We start from the raw sequence: 20,199 nt of genomic DNA on the forward strand, positions 1-20,199 counted from the left end.
ACAACCCCCCTTTTTGTCTGATAACAGCAAACAGCCTACACTTCATAAAATCTGCCAGTGTAGCTATACCAGTGAGAGTATAAGAAAAGGCTCAATGCAGACTGAGCTGATAGAAGAAAAAAATATCTTCAAATATATAGTGTTGTAGTTTGAGGTAAATTAGAGTCAGTTTTGTGACTAACTCAGTAGCTCTAAGTAACTTCATTCTCTGAAAGCTAACTGTATGTTTTTGAGATAGTGTTTTTCTCCCAGAGTGATAAAGCAGGGCATTGGTGTGCAAAAAGGCCAATACTTATTCCTATAGCAACCAAGGCCATTCTGGAGCTGGTAGAATACTCAGTATAAAATTGTTTCCAGCCCACAAGTCTTTTTCCTTTCATTTTCCTTTCCCCCTTTCCCTGAGGGTCGAGGGGAAGGCAGCTGAGAACCCAACTGGATGGTTTTATCTGCCAAAATTTAGCCAGGCTGGCGCTTAAACCATGAGATATAGTTTATTTCAGTCTCTCCTCCCTGTTCTAGAAGTCAAACTACTAGCAAGAGTACAGTTTTGCTAATCTCTACTGAGTTTTCCAGGTGCTTTTGCCAGCGCAGCTATGTTAGCCAGAGATAGCATCTCACTGCAATCTGACTGACATAGCTAAGCCAGCAAAGGCTGATAGCGTAGATGTCAACCGAAGCAGCAAAAGACTAATTCAGCAGTAGGTTTAAAAAATTGCTGCACTGCCCAATAACTCAATGCAATCTTCCATCTTCTGAATACATGAGGATCAAAAATGTTTCTGAGCTGCAAATTTGTTACAACCAAGTATGCCTGCAACTCAGACATTAAGGTTGTGCATGTTGATTACACACTCTGGCAAATCACACTTCCATGGCTTAAGAAATTACTCCCTTGCAAATGGTCATACTGCCTTTCTGTTGAAGGTCACTGATCCTTCAACAGTTGTTGATTTAAAAAAATTTAAAAACATCCATGCATGTCCCCGAGGAACAGGGACACAGTTTCTTCAATGCGAAGTCAAATCCACTGCAAAGCAACATCTACATCTACCCCCTATGCCCCTACCTTTCCTTTCCTGACCCCAACATTCAAAATCAAGTGGATTTCACCAGGTGAAATGAACCTCTTTTTCCACTTATTCTGGTGCAAAGACAATACTCGCAGATGCAGAATGAGTAATGCCATAACCATTACTTCTGTTTGTTAAGTAGGTGCATATCACAGGGCCTATTCCCATCTATCAGCTCAATGTTTTAAGAACATCTCCACCAAGCACATACATGCATGTTATACTAACTTATAAAGACAGACTGAATTGAAGAATATAGAAACTGGAAATGAATGTGTTAGCATTGCAATAAAAATTGCAAAAAGTGGATAACTGCTAGAGTAATATGTGCTTTCCTCACCTGCCGATGTTGATTTTTATAAAAAGAGAGGAAGAAAATGCTAATGGAAATAATTACTATTCAATGTAAATAATGAACAGAATATTTTATTATTCACAAGTCTGTAAGAAAACTAATAAAAGTGCCATGAAATCTTTTTCTAAAACTCCTTTGTATGAAGGGAAAAAAATCACCTGAAACCAGCTAAATGTATTTTTCATAATAAATGTACTTTAAAAATCAGATCACTCAGGAACATGTAGCGTTTCACAAGGAGGAAAAAAGGAGCTGGAACTAGAGTAACACATATAGGACTCCATCACGAGATTGCCTGACAAAAAGGTATGCCTTCTTTCTTTTCCTAGCTCTACTTCTCAGATTCTAGAAAGGCTGCTGAACTTCAGCTTCATGTGGTCCGTAGCTTTGCAGATTAATACCATTTTTGCTGCAAGGTTCTAAGGGTGACCTTTATTCCTCTCTAGTGATGACAGTGTCCTTTCACACAAAGCCACAGCTGTGGCCAAATCTAATTCTAGCAAAGCTTTTTTTGTTTCTGGCATGTTCCTAATGGCAATATATTGCTGATCTTGTTTTTCTGTATGATCTTATTTTTGTGATATCTCACATAGGGCAAAAATGAAGGAATAGAACAGAAAAAAACCCTCAAACATATAGAAAATGAACGAATAACATTTTCACTGAATTACCTGATTAGGTGATGTGGTTGGTCTATCATATCACTGAGGAAAAAATGATGTACTATTTGACAAAAACATTTTTTGGGAGTTAAAAAGTACACAAAACTAAACAATCAAAGCATACCTAAGTTTAAATTTAAAACAAGTTTGGCTTTCTTCAGTTCCAGAGTGATATAGTCTCCTTGCTGTCCTTCTCCATGGAAGATTACACCTTCACTTTCAGAGGTTTTAAATTTCAGAGAGATGACATCTTTCAGTGTTTTCATTTTCTTGTTCCTGAATCTGTATGGTAACACTACATGGCCATCAAAATTGATAACATCAGCCCCTAGAGGAAAAAACAAATAACATTGTTGATGAGTGATTATATATTTCTGGCACCTGGAAAAACAGATATGTCATATGTAGATCATACCTGAATAGAATAAAAAATGGGCAGGTCTGATATGCATTGTAAATACATTTTCTCTTGACCATAATAAAAGTAGGAACCAGGCAGGACATACGTTTAATCCACAGGATATTTAAAAAAAACCAAATTCAGGGGGACAAATAGTACAACTGTGCTCAATGTCTTTTGGTTTCTCTTAAACCTGGTTGCTGTCATGCACACTTTCCTAATTTATGTTGTAAATGAAAGACAAATATCTGAGTGGTCATTAATAATTCATTTGATAACTCTTTAAAATCCAGTATAGTATAGTCCTCTCTGAGGACTGGAAACAGTAAAACACGAAGACAAATTAATTGTCTCGTAATTTTAAAAGATTCCTGAGACTGTATGTGAACCACAGATAGAAGCCTTGTGTACTTCAGGTTTTTATGGAAATCCTGGATAAGTGACCTCAACTAAATTTGGGAAATGAAAAAAGTGCTGTTATTAGGGGTAATTTTTGTTGCAGATTTTGTTTTATTCAAAATCTGGGAAGAAAACTGAGACATGCAATCTTTTAAAGTCAGTCCAATACTCATAAACATTGCATAACAATAATTCAAAATTTCATGTCTTATTTTCATAAATTAATCTCTGCTATAAAGAATGTGCCACCATTAACCACAATTTTCTGGAGGCTATATCCACAGTAAAAATAGCAGCAGAACTTGATTTTATTCAGAAGATGTACTTCGGCTGAGCATGAATCTTGTTTTTTACACAGAGCTTGGTAAAAGACTGTAAACAGATACTGATCTATAAAAATTTACACATATTTGTTTAAGAAATCCACTTTGTAAACTGCTTAACCTAGGACCAATTGCCAGTGCCTTAGCTAGTATTTGTGTGAGCATTTCATCCTTTCTGTTCACAACTGACAATTTTAGTAATCACTAAGGAAAATTCTTAAAATGGAATTAATAAAAAAATCTTTTTTAATTTTTTTTTTTAAAATATGTCCTATCAAGATTCTTAAAAAACATTCACACTTCTTATTGGCATTCATACCAGTCATTTCACATTTTGAATGCAATGAAGGATGGCATTTTATCTTATATTCATCAATTATATCTGATTTTTGCCTACTACTGTTGTTTTTTCTTTAGTGACTACAACTTTTTAAAATTCCCAATTTGTATTTGCTGTTATGGTGAGAAGTAATTTAAATCTTGCAAACCCCCTCAAAAACACAGAAACAATCTCCCTCCTATTGTATAATTAATGCAGAAGAATCTTTTAAAATTCCACTAACAGCTCTTTCTACATTATAGAATGAATAACTTCATATATTGCAGTTTGAATGTATATGGCGTACATTAGCTGGTGATGCTAAAGCTTGTTGCCTTTGTTCTTACAGCATATGTCAAACATGTTTAAAAAATGCTTACTTCCCACCAATCTCTGAAATAATATTTTATGCTTTGATGAAGAGAAAACATGTGCCTGCATCCCTGTCTTGAGAAATTAGGATGCATCAAAACGGTTTGCTGAGACAATTTTAGCTACTGTTGTGTTCTTAATTGCTGTCAAAGAATTGCTTAGGTATAGCATGCTTCTAGGTTGCTTTTTCATGTTCTGTAATTTTCAGAAATACTTTTCACAGTGATATCAGAACTATTTGAGAGTCAAAGGAGCATTCAATACAGCTCTATCATGTTTAGCATTTATTTCTTAGAGAAAGGCCAACAACCAATATTCCATAAATTAGTTCTGTTTCATTTTTCAGTCAAAAACTTCACAACCTATCTTGTATTAATTAACTGAAAAATAACCAGTTGAGACTGAGGCTCACAATCATGTTGATTAAATGCCTATTCATGCATTCTTACATCACTGAACATAGCAAGTTTTCAAATAGAGGGGCCAACACATTATGCTTCCATCACTCAGGATTTTCCCCACCCTACTACTTCCAGGTAATTTGTTTTGCTGACACAATGATCCTGTGCATGACGATGAAGTATGTGATATCCATTTTCTGTTGATACAACCATTTGTCCTCTGCACATCTTTAATAAATCTGTATGTATAATCAAAATATGGTCACTATCCTCAGTTGACAAAACCTGTTGACTCTCTAGAGACTATTACAAATTTCAAAAGTTAAGAACTTTGGTACCTTGCAGAAACTATGTTTACAGTTCCTAAAACTGATATGGGGGAACCATAACAGTGGACAGTTATTGACCTATAGGTCAACATAATTCATACTATATATAATATTATGGATCTGGGTGCAGCATGGATCATCAGAGTATACAATTTTACTTTCATTCACAATGCTACTGCTTTTTAAGCTTAAGAGTTTTAAGGATAAGTATGCTATCTGACAAGCAGCATCAAGCGTTCATATTTCAGAGTCTACCCAAGATCAGAATGTAAAACATGCTATCTTGTATTAACTCATACTCACACACTGGCTTATATACCAAGGCCACTAGTATTAATGGAAGGAGCTTTAAGCATTTAAAAAAAAAGCTGTGTTAAACTGGAAAGTAAGTCTAATCACTCTGATCAACTTTTCAAGTCAGATCAGAAAAACTCCTGGAAATAAACTTTCTTTCTCTACCTTCTCTATAGCCAGACTCCACAGAATTCTTCCTGTGAGAGTCAAAGAGATCTATAAGACTGAAGACACAGATACCATAATACAAGTTTCCTCTGCCTCCATAAGATGTTCCTCTCCTTGCTGAAAGATTAATAGGCAAATGTAACATATTTCTGTTTCACACTAGTCTTTTAATGAAGTTGAATTGGTAGCAGCTGACTGTCGTCAATCAGACACATAATAGTCACTGAAAGACTTGCAGGCTCTTTCCAATCACCAAGATTTTTATACTTGTTTTAATGGACATATTTTTAAATTGGTCACATTGACCCATTACCGTGTTTGTGAAAAGGATGTCAAAGGGAAGAAATTTAAATTTCTGAATTTTTATTTGAAATTGCTTCTTCAAATTATATAGAAACATATGTTAGTCTTCCATGGCATCTCATCCTTAACTACCAGGCTAGATATAGTCTGTGCCATGCATACCTTCCATTCCTGCCATTATTTGCATGGCATAATTGGAAGCACCAGTTCTAGACTCTTTTTGCTATTAGAAAGAACAGAGGCAAGTAAACAGAGATGTTATTTGCACAATCATGCAGTCTCTTTGCTTTTGATTAGACAACAAACTAAGAGGTGCAGATCCAAAGGTGTTAGGTTTGTTCTTAGCAGTTAAACCCTACAACAAAACAGATTACAACCATATAAGTTGAACCTACCTCTAAAGCTGCCTAAATCTGCAAATAATTTTAATGAAATGATACATTTTGACCCCCTTATTGTTTACCCAAGTGATGAAGAAATGTTAATTAGTACATAAAAAAATGAACATTAAAAATTGACTGCAATATCCCATATTTATTATTTTATATATATATATATATATATCATGTATCAGAATGGAGCAGTATATATAAGAAATATTTTTCTTTCTAAAATACACCTTATGATACACGTTCTAATAATAAATACTTTATAATTTCCAAGTGCAACCAAAACCACAGCCTGATCTAGTTCTTCTGAATGACAAATTCCAGGAATGTGAGTCAGCTCAAAATTAAATATGAGAATGGCTTGTTGTATTTGCAGTGCAAGCAATCATTAAAATGTTATAGGCATGTAAGGTGGACACATTTTCTCAGGCACAGATGGAGATAGTGTTCTCAGAAATTAAGCCACTGATTCATATTCTGAGTCCATATTCATATGCAACAGTATATAAGTTCAGAGGTGGGGTTATGTTGTACACACTCATGACTCAAGCAAATATATTACTTCTAGAGTTTGTTTTGAAGAAACTGAGAAAATGGTTTAAAAATATTTTAACAGGGATTAGATCAACCTGTTGCTTTTGCTTGCCTTACAAGCTGTCAAGAGATCCAAGAAATGCCTTCTTGAGAGTTTAGGAAATCATGGAGTCTGTTTATAGAAAAAAATCTACATAAAAATCACTCTGTTGTCACAAAAATCATATTTCTAGGTAAAGAAAATTTGTTGTACAGATTATACTCTCATGAAGCTACATACAACTGCCTTGAACAAATGCTACAAATGAAAGAAAACTGATAAATATTACAGATTAAGCAACCTTCATAATAATTGTACATCATAAAAAATATGACTCTATTCAATGTCACAGCTTCTCTTCTATTAACATTTGTTAAAATTACATGCTGATGGTTATAGGAAACCCCTGTATGAGGTGAATCCCCTTAGGCTGGTTGGTATCGCTTCATAACACCTGCAAATTTACTTTTACTACTAAGCATCTGATCCAGAGCTGATCAGAACAATGATGTGACTTCTGTGCATTTGTGAATTCACAGCATGTTGTGCGTTAAAATGCAAACATCCCTTTTGTACCTATGCCATTACTGCAGTTATGCATATGTGTCTTCACATCATTCATTGAAGAAAATTCATATCACATACTTTAAGAAAGCTGAGTAAAAGTAGCATATTTTTCTGAAACCTGGCCCTAAATTATCATGTTTTGAAAATCATTCAGTTCAAAAAAAGAAACATCAGTAATCCTTGATTAAGCAGCTTTTGTAATGCATAGCTGTGCTGGAAGTATGCACATGGGTCTGCATGATAATTCAGTAACCTGAAGATTACATAGCAATTATATTTAAGAATCATCATATGCAGAACTGTGGTAATGACTTGTGTTCTTTCTATGACACTCAGCTATTTAATATCATGATAATTACTATGATGTGGAATGGTACTTAGACAGTAAACCATATAATTCAGATAATTGCAGTGTAAATATATAATTTTTCTCATCTTTAGCCATTGAACTACCAGCATTATAGGAAAGGAGAGCAAAGCCATTACATATGGTATGTCCACCTGCATTCGATGAAGTTTGACAGTTCTCTAAGGCTACTGCTGCAACGGAGGGGAAAAAAATTAGAAAAGATGAAGTAAAAAAAAAAAGTGAGAAAGACTTTTAAACTATTTTTGAACTACAAGGTGCAAATTAAACTTTATAGTCTCCATCATCTCAAAGTTATATTGGCATGAATATCATCTGCATTCATCACTGATAAAATAAGAAGTAGTAGGTCATAAAATTATTCCCTTTTGCCAAAACCTCCTCCACTGTTTCTTGCTGTAACAAACATGTTTTAGTTTAGCTTTCCAGGTCATAGTGCAATATGTGCATCACATAGACAAAACAGAAGCAGTGTAATATATGGGTATTTATACTTTTTAAAGTTTTCATATAGGCAGCATTACAAGGGTCAGGTATGACTGTAAAAGTTAAAATTCAGCCAACTTGCAACTATGTACTAGAAGTAGGAAAATGTTCTCTACGGTTTATTATTCTGTAGCTATGAAACTTCCAAATGAATTTGGTAAAAAATAAATATATAATTGAAATATTCTAAAGAAACTGAGATTTTATATATTATCATGCTGATTTACAAGTTAGAAACCTTCCTTGCAACCATAAATACATTTATTTATATCCTTCATTGTGAAACTTGTCATTTGGTATTGGATCTCAATGGGAACACTAAACTATATAATTAAACTCTGAGACCAGGTAAAGAACTTAATTTACTTGAAAATAGCTAGCCTCTGCTAATGTTTTCACTGCTTATTAAAAAAGTAAATCACAAGAGTTCCAGGTCAATAAAAAAAAGACAATTCTGACTCTCACATAGTAAATGGCCATAACAGGTTTCAATCCTTATTAAACTGCTGAGCTCGCTCATTATTTAATGTAAAAACTACAGGGAAGAAAGAAACTGTATCACGTCATACAGAATTCACACTCAATTTACTCAGTGAATAAATGAGCTTCAAAATGGGCAAAACGATCTATTAAAACATTAAGGAAATGCATGACTTGGGACTTCGTTTTAATGTTTACAGCTCCATGAAAACAAGGAGATGCACAGCTGACCTACAAACAAACACTGACTAACTTAGACATCCTCTTTCCAATTTCTTTTTGAGCTGATGTCACCTAATTCAATCATCTGATGGTATATGATCTTTCCATGTCTTTTACTGTCTGGATGCTCTAAGAACACTCATTCTTTCTGGCTCACATTCTATATCTTTTATTTTCATAATGACTCTCAAACACTTATTCTTTACTTTTTCCAACCATGGAGCTTGTATTTAAATTGAACTTTCAAAGGGTACTGCACACACATTGATGAAAGGATACGGAGCAGGGACCATTTCAAGCTGCTGTACTCAATGAAATCTCATACAGTAAAAATCTTGCTATTGCCATTTGAACGTCTGCAGTTAATCCTATGGAGCAAGGAATGCCAGGCCAAGTGAGCAGTTTCACTATTGTGTAAGGCACAAAAACTTGTGTCATGAAGGTCTCTTCTAATGGCTTTTGAGTCCTTCTTTCTTACAACCTTCCATCTAATGCTGCTACCAATTCTATCTTGCTGCACCAATTTTTTTTAGGAAGAGAATCTAAAATGGAGCACATTGTTATTTTCAGCCACTGCATTTCAATTAAAAAACTGAGTTAATAGAGGCAGATCCTTTAGCATAAATGATAGTGGAAAAACTTTGTCCATTTATAAGACAATTCAGTTTCATTGTCGTATTTCCAATTTACTCAGGGACAAACACCCTGTGTTTAGCACTGCATCAGAAAAGCAAACCACTGCAACTTGTTGTTGGGCAAGTAATTTAAGATTAGTAATTCAGTCCGTTAATTTTCTTCTACTTGCCTAACATGCATATCTAAGATCATGTATATCTTGAATGGATTCTTTGCTCAGTGTCATGTTGCAAATTTTTGTGTATGAAAAGAAATTTGAGCCCTAAACTCTTTCAAGCACAGATAAAGTGGTGAACTTGTTTGCTGAATCTTGTGGTTTTCTATTTCTTTGTATGTATTTCAGTGTGCATAATTAAAAAAAAAATCACTCATATTCAAGGGTATGAGTCAGGGCTTTGTTTTCAGATGATCTAAGTTGATTTAGTTCTACTTTAGTTCAGTGAAAGTCTAATAATGTACTCTAATGCAGAGAAGGACACCCTATTGTAATAGGGCATATAGTTGCCAGTTTTAAGTGAAAAAGTGCTTTATTTGAATAACAATGAGCAAAACTCACAAATGTTTCAATAAACAGCAATATGAAATGCTCAACTTGCAGTATACCAACCATATATAGAGAGATAGTTCCTGGGGAGCAGGAAAAAATTTTTGTTTCAGAAATGCTCTCTATGACAGGCAACACAGTAGGTAAAGGCAGGTAAGAGCATGTAATCACAAAATCACTAAGGTTTGAAGGGATCTCTAGATATCACCTAGTCCAACACCTGTTCAGAACCTATGTGCATGTTTTATTCTACCAGAAGCACTGAGTTTCAGTTAACTGGCCTGTCAATTTTTTCCTGACCTGAAACAGAAAATAGGCCATTTGCTTTTGCAAGCGAGTTTCCTTCTTTGTATTTATCAGGCTGCACTTTCCAAGGTCAGTGATATATCGTGTCCCCCTCCCTGCCACCAGAGATGACTTGTCTATAATCTAGCAGACTTTACAGTTTAAGATTTGCTGCTGTTGCAGAGTTTAATACCTTCAAATTCCCCACTTGCCAGAACAGTTCTGAAGTCTTTCTTCAGCATTGACTTTGGTTATGGCATTTCAGCTGTGGGACTGGCTGTTCCTCTCTTGTGAATTGTACCATGCATTTCAGGCTTCCCTGAACAGTCAATGCCATTAATTGAATCTCCTCAGCTCTGTATTATTTTCCACCACTAAAAGCTGAAAAAAGCCAGAAGGATGAGAGTTTCTTCTCAGGAAGAGTATAAAGAACTGCCTCAATTCCGTTAACACGGTTGAATGCGCAGCAGCTTCAATACAATCAATCACAGATACTGAAGTCCTGTACCGTTGTGATTTCAATTCTTCACCTTTCACTACTGTTTTGCTTTTCCTGCCATAATGGGTTAATTTCACTTAACTTTTCAAGCTCTAAAGGAAATACAGACACTAGAATCTAAAACTATTCCTTTGTTTCTTCAAACATTTTTAAAGTGATTGTATCTAAAGTTACAGGCCTGAAGTGCAAGAGACAGTCGTGTATGATCTTAAGACTAACAAGGAAGGCAGGTTGAATTAAAGGGAGTTACTTCAGAAGCCTTTCTTGAATTCCAGGATCTCTAAATTATGTAGTGTCATTACAAGCCTCAGGTATAAGGAGTTAAAAGAAAGCACACCTTCTGTATCAAAGCAGCATATGTACTACTCCAATCTCCCATGGCATCAACCCTTCCAGCTTGAAAAAAAAACCTAGAAGTAGGCAGGGGTTGGGTTCAGCTCTATCAGCCTGGAGGAGTAAACAGGGACGCAACTCCAGGGAAGGAGGCAGGATTGATCCCAGGAACTGCCTTGGTCTGGACACCCTTTTCAAGGTGAGAAATGTGCGGCCAGGGGAGGTGACAGGGAGGCAACATGAGGCTCTGCATTGTCTGCCAGCAAGGACTGAGAAAGGCCATCTCACCAAGACAGGAGCACAGTTCAGGTCAGGACAGAGGTCTTGCCAGGCAAGGGCACAGGGTCACTTCTCCCTCTTGGTGTGCCCAGGTCCACTCCCAGCTGCTGGAGTCCCCAGTCAAGTTCCCCACCTTCACGGCTGCCAGCACTAGTGAATGAACCAGACCACTCGCACACTGGCAACGCAGCTTCACTTGAGAGGGAGTTACCCGACAGGGACATAAAAAAATCTTCAGATTATGATTTCCTGGAGAAGAAAACTCAGGGAGAACACAAGGAGATGACATTTCCCACCCTATGTGTTTCGTGCTCTTCCCTTACCAGGTAAAGGCACAGTGCAGCATAGTCAAGTCTTCCTTGGAGGCTGGGGAAAACACAAGTTAAACGTTTTCCTTATCAGAAGAGTCAAATTAACTAAGGGAAGGGAATGGCAGTTTTAGTTAACCAGTTTGAAATGTCTGGAAAGCTCCAAATATCATAAGAATCTATCTTCAAAAAGAGAAATGTCTCAAAAATCCATTAGATTATCTTTTTTTTTTCAAAATGAGTGGCTGCATAACAGCATACGTATAAGCTTTTCCTTCATATGGGAACATTTTTGTTGTTCGGAGCATTAACGTGTTATTAAAGGCAGCCAAACAACGTTTGTAAGTTATTTGAAACAATACTTTCTCTCAACCTTCAAGTTATGCAAGATTTTTTTCAGATGATGGGAATACTGAAATACATGTTCACAGTTATTTCAAAAAACTTGCTAACCATTATTTGCTTCTTAAAAACAATTCAATCAGTTTTGTATGTTGGTGACTCTCACTACAGCAAATACTTATGTTCACACAATGGATGAAATTTCATAGGTACTACTTAGGATGTAATCTATTATGTTCAATAAGCAAAGGGACAATAACTGTCAACATCATTCCACGTAGGTAAGAAATGCATGTAAATGTGTATAAACAACTCATCCCAAGTTTATAAGATGCTGCTATTCAATCGCGAACAAAGAATACTACACATGAATAAAAGAAGAGGGTTTTTTAAAACTCAGATGTGGAAAACTAAATTCTATTGCAAAGAACTGCCACGTTTACTTCTTTAAAACTGTTCTTCCTTTGTGCTGAAACAAGGTATTCAGAGAAATTTTTCTTACAGAATCACTTATGACGGATCTGGTGTTAAAATATTTTTTTTAACCCTTTATTGTTTAGACCAAATCAAATAAGAAAAGCATGTAGCAGACAAGTCTCTCTTGGTTTACTACACTGAAATACAACTTGATCTAATATGCAATTTGACAGCCATGTATAGCATACACACACATAGGGGATTTGGTTTGGAAAGGAAAATTATTTCCTTCTGGATTTAGTGAATTATTGTTATATATGTATATAGACAGTATAGAAGAAAAGACTACCTAAATGGGAAAATTCCTGCCAATTCCAGACAGCATCCAAAATAATGGCACAAGTAAGGGATGTGTAAGTTTTTGTGAGCTCTTTCTGTCTATGTGGTAGCATTCTAAACTGAAATATCAATAAATGCCATTCAGAGAATATTGTCAGGATATTTTAAAATATGAGTCTTCAGTATATGAAAAGCACATAGGAAGTAAAAAGCTGACAAATCAAGTTTAGTTTGTGCATCCAATAGCTTTTTGTATAGTCAGCGCCACTGTTCTTCTCATTCATATTTTTTCTCCCTATTTAAAGCATCACTGGAACAACAGGAAAACATCTCAAGTTAGTGCCCAGACTACTGACTTCCTTAAAGTGTTCTATCAGAAAGTATTTTTTTTAAAGAATGGGTGTAATATAAGTTAACACAAACAACAACTACAAAAAAACTCAACCCAGACGAACCCAACCAACCAAAACACAAAAAACCCCAGCCCTAAACTCTTCCCACTCATTTCTTTTAATCAGCGTGGGTCCTTCTGGTAGCAACTTTTTGAGTGCTTAGAACTACCTTCTTCCAAAGATCCTTGATCTCCTGCAACACTATTGTGTAGAGGAGTAATTAAAACTAAGAGGAGATGAAATGAACTGCACACTCTTTTCATTCAGAGTTGCTTAAACTGTTTCAGATAGCTTTGTCTACACTGAAGAATTATTACAAGAAAATTGTATCACTACTGAAGCTATTTCAGCTTCAGTAGTATCAGTATTGCTTTGAATTTTAGACTAAATTGCTCTATTATAGCAATACTTTTGAGCATATATGCCCATATCCCGTGTAAGCAAACATTTGTTATGGTAGGTTTTGTTTACTGCAAAATGTCCTTTAGCATAAACAACAGTTTTCAGTCTCTCTGAATTCTGTGGGCAACCTTTGATCAGTCTTCTATGCTTCCATGGAACGACCCTGCATTTCTTCCACACAGGTGAAATAAATCCTTTAACAGTACTGATATTCAAATTGACCTTTCCAGAGAGACAACAAACATACCATCTCATTGACACAGGAGTGTTATCTGAATTATCTATCCTTTCTTTTACAGGCTGTGTATACAACTAACTTAGCAATACATTTAGGCTTGGTTCATGCTGTAAGAGCTGTAAGATAAATATTTTCATTAAAGCCAGGATTTTTGAGGTTCCCGTTAATCACAACAAGGGAAAACAGATCTCTTTTTGCTGCTTCTAGATTGGACACACATCTTCAGAGGGGGATGTACAGGTCAGTTTTGTAGTTCCTTAAAGGAAATTTTGAGTTAATATTTGCAATACTAATTTCTCATTGCCTAAGGTATTAATGGCAAAAATCTCATGAGCATTTCTCAGCTAGTGTATATCCTTCATGTACATAAGGGCTTTCAGGCACAAGCCTTTTTCATTGAACTTTAAGCAGTAAAACATAAAAATGAAACAGTAAAGCAACATAAAATAATACATAACTTGAAAGAGAAACTGCTATGTACCTTGAAATAAAGAGAAATGTACTGGTCTACCAAGCCTAGGTCAGTTCAGTAAAGAGGACGGAGAAACATTTTTACCTAGCTGTCTAAATAAACAACTGCACAGTTCTCATCCTAGCTAAGACAGGACAAAGACAATGTTTTGATCCCTGCTATTGGAGTTCCATTACTCTGAGGTGCATTTCCTAAGAAAACTGGATGAGATAACATTAGAACTGGTCAAATATACTGAATGAAATTCCGTTATAATCTTTAGTGCAACTCATGGAGCACTGAGCATAAGTGGTGTTTTGGGTTTTTTTTCCTCCTCTCTCTTTTTCCTTCACTGTCTACCGGCATAATGGACCCTTTTGCCATTTATGCTATTACATTGTTGTGTTATTCCTACTTCATACGGAGAGAGCTGCCTAATTAGGAAGACCAGACTGAGCTTCTAGAGTATTGCTGTTTAATATTGTTAGTTTCTCTGTTAATTAATATATCACTCTTTCCAAGATAATTAGGTTTTTTCGCTACAAGGATAAGTCAGTGAAATCATTACAAAGAAATATGGAATGTGAAGGTTGGTGGGAAGCTAAGAAATATTTATTGTTAGGATTTGTTATGAGTGATTTATATAAATTGTCTACTGTCTCCTGATCTTTCACTCATGCCCACAACCTTATCAGGCTTTTGTCAAAAGGGATGCAGTTAATTTCCTATAAATAGTTCTTATTCCTGCCAGTGGGCTTTTTCTCTTCTCTTCTCTTCTCTTCTCTTCTCTTCTCTTCTCTTCTCTTCTCTTCTCTTCTCTTCTCTTCTCTTCTCTTCTCTTCTCTTCTCATCTCCATCTCTGCAATGGCCCATTTTTATTTTTCAGCTTCTTTCTCAATTTTAATACCAAGGCAATCTCTTTTTACATGCTTACATTTCACAATTAAGTATCTTAAAGTTCATTTTGTGCCTTAAAGTTAATTTATAACTTCTGTGAAGTCATATAAGGATCAATTCAAAAGAGTCAGAGTGCATGAGGCCAGGGTAGTTGAGAGGCTAGAGGTGCTGGGAAATAAGATCTCACTGATCTGTACTGCTTACACCTTTCAGGACTCACTTCACAGTAAGTTACTCTGGAAACAAGAGAGATTATCTTGGAAATTACAGAAAATTAAATTACTACTTGGTGATGCAAGATAGCCGAATTTATACTGTACATACTAGAAGATTCAAAGGACACATCTAATCAGATATTTCCCTTTCCATTTTCAAATATTAAAACAAAAATTCTTCTTTTAAACTGAAATAAACTTATTTGTATTACTTTTCAATAGTGACAACCACCACCTATTTAGCCTTTGATTCTACTTGTAAGCTATTGTAGATATCACAAATAGCAATCCTGGACCTTTGTTAATATTCCTGTGTAGGAAACAGAGAAATATCTAGAGATTCCTTCTGACATCAAAAGCTATGAAATGTCTGAAACTAAGGGGAATCTTACTTTTGTCATTAAATTTCATAAATACTTTAAATATGACAAGCACAAAATATAAAGGGGATCAACAAAATGTAGTACACTTGCAAGAGCAGCTTATACAATTTAGAATAATTCTTTGGAATCACTAAAACATTTCATATGTCAAATTATACTTTGCACAGATTATTATGAGATGGGAAATGGTAAATCAGTACATTTTGACTTACTGGAAATGAAATTTACTATGTTCAATGCTACTCCTTTTTTTTTTTTCTCTGTCACTCAAGTGGCTTTCCTTGTATCTTCAACAGATTCCATTTCATGCACAAAAAAATTGTTTCCTCTTTTCACTGGCACCTTAGATTTTTGGTCATGATAATACTGAAAGACCTAGGACATGGCCTAAAATGTAATTCTGTGATTGCAATGAGTTTTTGTTACCAGTAGTACCAAATATACAAACCCTTGTCAAGAGAGATTATATATTATTTTAATCCTTTTAATAATCTACTAATGGATTACAGAATCACAGAATCACAGAATCACAAGGTTGGAAAGGACCCATTGGATCATTGAGTCCAACCATTCCTAACACTCCCTAAACCATGTCCCTAAGCACTTCATCCACCCGTTCCTTAAACACCTCCAGGGAAGGCGACTCGACCACCTCCCTGGCAGCCTGTTCCAGTACCCAATGACTCTTACTGTGAAGAATTTTTTTCTGATATCCAACCTGAACCTCCCCTGGCAGAGCTTCAGGCCATTCCCTCTTGTCCTGTCCTCTGTCACTTGGGAGAAGAGGCCAGCTCCCTCCTCTCCACTACCTCCTTTCAGGTACTTGTAGAGAGTAATAAGGTCTCCCCTCAGCCTCCTCTTCTCCAGGCTAAACAACCCCAGCTCTCTCAGCCGCTCCTTGTAAGACTTGTTCTCCAGCCCCCTCACCAGCTTTGTTGCTCTTCTCTGGACACGCTCCAGAGCCTCAACATCCTTCTTGTGGTGAGGGGTCCAGAACTGAACACAGTATTCAAGGTGCGGTCTCACCAGTGCTGAGTACAGAGGGAGAATCACCTCTCTGGACCTGCTGGTGACCCCATTTCTGATACAAGCCAAGATGCCATTGGCCTTCTTGGCCACCTGGATTAGATTAAATGTCTAATAGTTTGATGGAAAGAAAATCAGACAAACAACTGGTACCACAGTCTTGTAGGTCTTTGCTGCTAGAATATCCTAAGATAGTCTGCTTTATCTTTTTCAAGTTATTTTTGCTCATTCCTGCCCATTAAGAGAGCTGTTATTTAATAAAAACGAGGAATTTTAATAATAGACTTAGTTTCGCAGCATAATTTCTGAAAAAAAACCTTTAAAAACTGTAAAGCAAAATAAGAAAAAAATATATAAAACCAGAAGTAATCTCCATCCTTCTGTAAAATCTGAAGTATTACACCAAACATACTAGTTACCTGGTGCCATACAAACAAAGAGAAAAGGTCATTAAGGTATTTTATTTTGTACTCACATATGGAAGCCTTTATTTTGAATTTTTACTCTGACAATATGTGGGCTTGTAAAATCAGCCCTAACTTATCCTGTATCTCCTTTGCTACAAAAGAAAGTCTAAGGAGACTCTCCATCCTTTACTGCATGTAGGGAGAAACATAGTGACAAAGGATGAGGAAAAGGCTGAGGTACTTAAGTTTTCTTTGCCTCAGTCTTCGATAGTAAGACCAATTATTCTCTGGGTACACAGCCTCCTGAGCTGGAAAACAGGGACGGGGAACAGAATGCAGCCCCCATAATCCAACAGGAAAGAGAGACCTGTTGCACCACTTAGGCACACACAAGTCTATGGGGCAGGACGGGATCCACCCAAGGGTACTGAGGGAACTAGGACAAATGCCCACCAAGCCACTTTCCATCCTTTATCAGGTTAACTGAGAAAGTCTCAGTTGACTGGAGATTAGCAAATGTTATACACATGTACAGGAAGGATCAGAAGGAGGATCCAGGGAACTACAGACCTGTGAGCCTGACCTTGGTGCAAGGGAAGGTTATGGTGAAGATCATCTTGAGTGTCGTCACGCAACACAAAAAATAAAGAGGGGATCAGGCTCAGTCAGCATGGGTTTAGGAAAAAGAGGTCTCAATTGACTAATCCTGGGGCATGTTTCTCCTTTCCCACTTATTCTCTCACATACCTATCACACATTTACTCATTTCTCTTAGTTACATGGAGTTGTGTGAACGCATTCTGTGGAAATGTGGTAGGTACCTTAGGAATACACCTTAGACATACAAATATGGGCCATGGAATCATTCTACAATGCTCACCAAATCAGAGACAAATTTTGCTGTCTCAAATTGTTGAACACATCTTTATTTGTTGCAAAACCCACCATGTAATATACAGTGAGAAGATTGTTTGAGGCCCCCTCTAACTCCTCCAGTTCAGCAGAAAAATGCTATATCCTTACAAAGGTGAACAATATGGATTCATCTACGTATTTCAACATTTCTAACACAAAACAAGTACAAATTATTATCTCTGAGCAAATGAATATACCAGGATTGGAGGCCCTATAATAATTTTTCAGAACACTTGTAACACGAAACAGAAATGATATTTTGCTGAAAAAATTATTTTATAACATTATTAAATTATCTATCTCCATTATGTTTGATTAATCCTCCCTAAAATTAAAAAAAATCATCTCGATGTAATATTTGCATTTTATTCATATAGCACTCTGCTGCAAGATTCACAAGCCAGCATGTACTCTGCAGTCTTTAATAAATACACGCTGACAACACTGAAAATAATTCTAACCAGTAATGCCATTCAAAATAGATGACTGACAAACAAGGCATTCATTATAAGAATAGCCTACACTATTAGGTTGGAAGGTAATAAATGATTAATAAATTCATCCTTACTTATGCAGCTTACATTTATCTGTCATAGTAGCATGAACAGACCATTACTTTGATTATCAGTTCAGGGTTCATATCAGAAATGGACTTCTTAGAGAAATCAGACAAAAAGAAGCTCCTTCAAATTTAAAATCTTCCATAGCTATCATAATACTTAAAGCAATTTTCATGTTTAAGCCAGTAAAGCTGAAGTAGCTTCCATCTGCCTCTCCATTGCTTGAAAGAGAGGTAGATAAGTGGGTTATAACCATTAGGGTGGCCTAAAGTTTTCTTTTTTTGTCTCAGGGTCTGGCTGGGATGAAGTTACAAACTTAGCCTTTTTCATAGCAACCTATATGGTGCTGTGCTTCACAATTATGGCTAACCCAATGTTAACACACCAGTGTTTTGGCTGCTAGAACAGGGTTTGCATGGCATCAAGGCTCTCTCTTGACATTACCCCGCCATCCCTAATGTCAGTGGGCTGGGAGTGGAAAAAAGGTTGGGGGTGCACATAGCTCAGACGGCTGACTCAAAGTGACCAAAGGGGTATACGGTATTCAGTGATGCCATGCTCAGCAATGAAAGCTCAGGAAAAGAAGGAGGGAGGAGGGGACATTTGTGATTATGGAATTTGTCTTCCCAAGTAACTGTTATGTGTGCCGAAGCTCTATTTCCCAGGAGTTGGCTGGACATCTGCCTGACGATAGACAGTAATGAATGAACTCCTCTTTTTGCTTTATTTGTTTGCTCAGCTTTTGCATTTGTTATTAAACTGTTAGCATCTCAGTCCTTGAATCTTTTCACCATCCTTACATTTTTCTCCCCATGCAGCAAAAGTCAGCAAAAGGCAGGGTGCGTATACCAAACAACCTTCAGGTTTTTACTGCACCTACTTTCATCTGGGAAAACTTTCTAAACTGTTGCTTGAATACAAAATTCTAAAGAAACAATAGTCATTCAGATGGAAATGACCTCTTTTAGTATTAGGCTTGATTGGAATCTAATTACTGCTGAAGCCAGAATAAACACAAGAAAATTAATAGCCACTTTAGGGTTCATCCAAATTCTTCTTCCCAAAGAGGGAGTATGTCACCCTGTGAACAGACTTTGCCATTTCTAATAATATCTACTTTTCTCTGTTGCTTTCCAGAGCCATTCCTGACAGTCTGTCTAAAGCTCTGTCCTATAAGATGCTCATGCTTCATTATGGCAACAGTGCAAATTTAAAGTTGTTTATACCTGTTTTTTCTGATAACCAGCACAGACTTCTTACTGCAAATAGATGTCAAGTTTAGAATTTAAATATGAAAATAAATGTATCCTGAAACATGCTGAAAAAAAACCCCAAACCTTACATAATTTCTTCCATTTCTTTATTTCTATGTTTATTTAATTTTAAGATCCTACTTTGTATAATTTAGGCCACAGTCAAATACAAAAAAATTCTTAGGTCCAGGAAAATAACTATTGCCTCCACTAAGCTTCAAGACAAGATTAAATTGTATAATTTATATATTCTTCTTTGAATATATTGATCCCAGAACAACACTTGCTGGTTGAATGTATAGTTTATAAATTATATCTTTAGCTTTGTTGTCTAAAATCTTATTATTTTCTTGCTCTTGAGCCACTAGAGAACACATTGATAGTCATTCAGACTCCAGTTGATAATACCTGGGACCTGAGTATATGAATCTTTTTTATAGCTTGTTGATTTATTACATACATGACTTTATTCTGGCTAAGTCGGTATGTAACACTAATATTTTGTATCAGAAGCATCCAACTCTGTTTACAAATTGAACATCAGAGTAGTTTTTCCTGTTTGTCTCTTCTTGAGGCTTTATGACCACACACCATTTGA

The 20,199-nt window shown here is 36.1% G+C and overlaps 1 protein-coding gene across 1 annotated transcript in view; it reads right to left on the bottom strand.

Annotated features, from left to right (window-relative positions):
• The window catches only part of CNTNAP2 (contactin associated protein 2), a 1,069,322-nt gene that overhangs the window by 556,787 nt on the left and 492,336 nt on the right, over positions 1-20,199 (bottom strand). The window contains exon 5 of the mRNA XM_009568467.2: positions 2,212-2,415. Within this exon, the coding sequence (XP_009566762.1) occupies positions 2,212-2,415 (204 nt within the window). The remainder of the gene's footprint in view (positions 1-2,211; positions 2,416-20,199) is intronic.

Source organism: Cuculus canorus, chromosome 2, assembly GCF_017976375.1.
Source record: "Cuculus canorus isolate bCucCan1 chromosome 2, bCucCan1.pri, whole genome shotgun sequence".
Taxonomy (NCBI): Eukaryota; Metazoa; Chordata; class Aves; order Cuculiformes; family Cuculidae; genus Cuculus; species Cuculus canorus.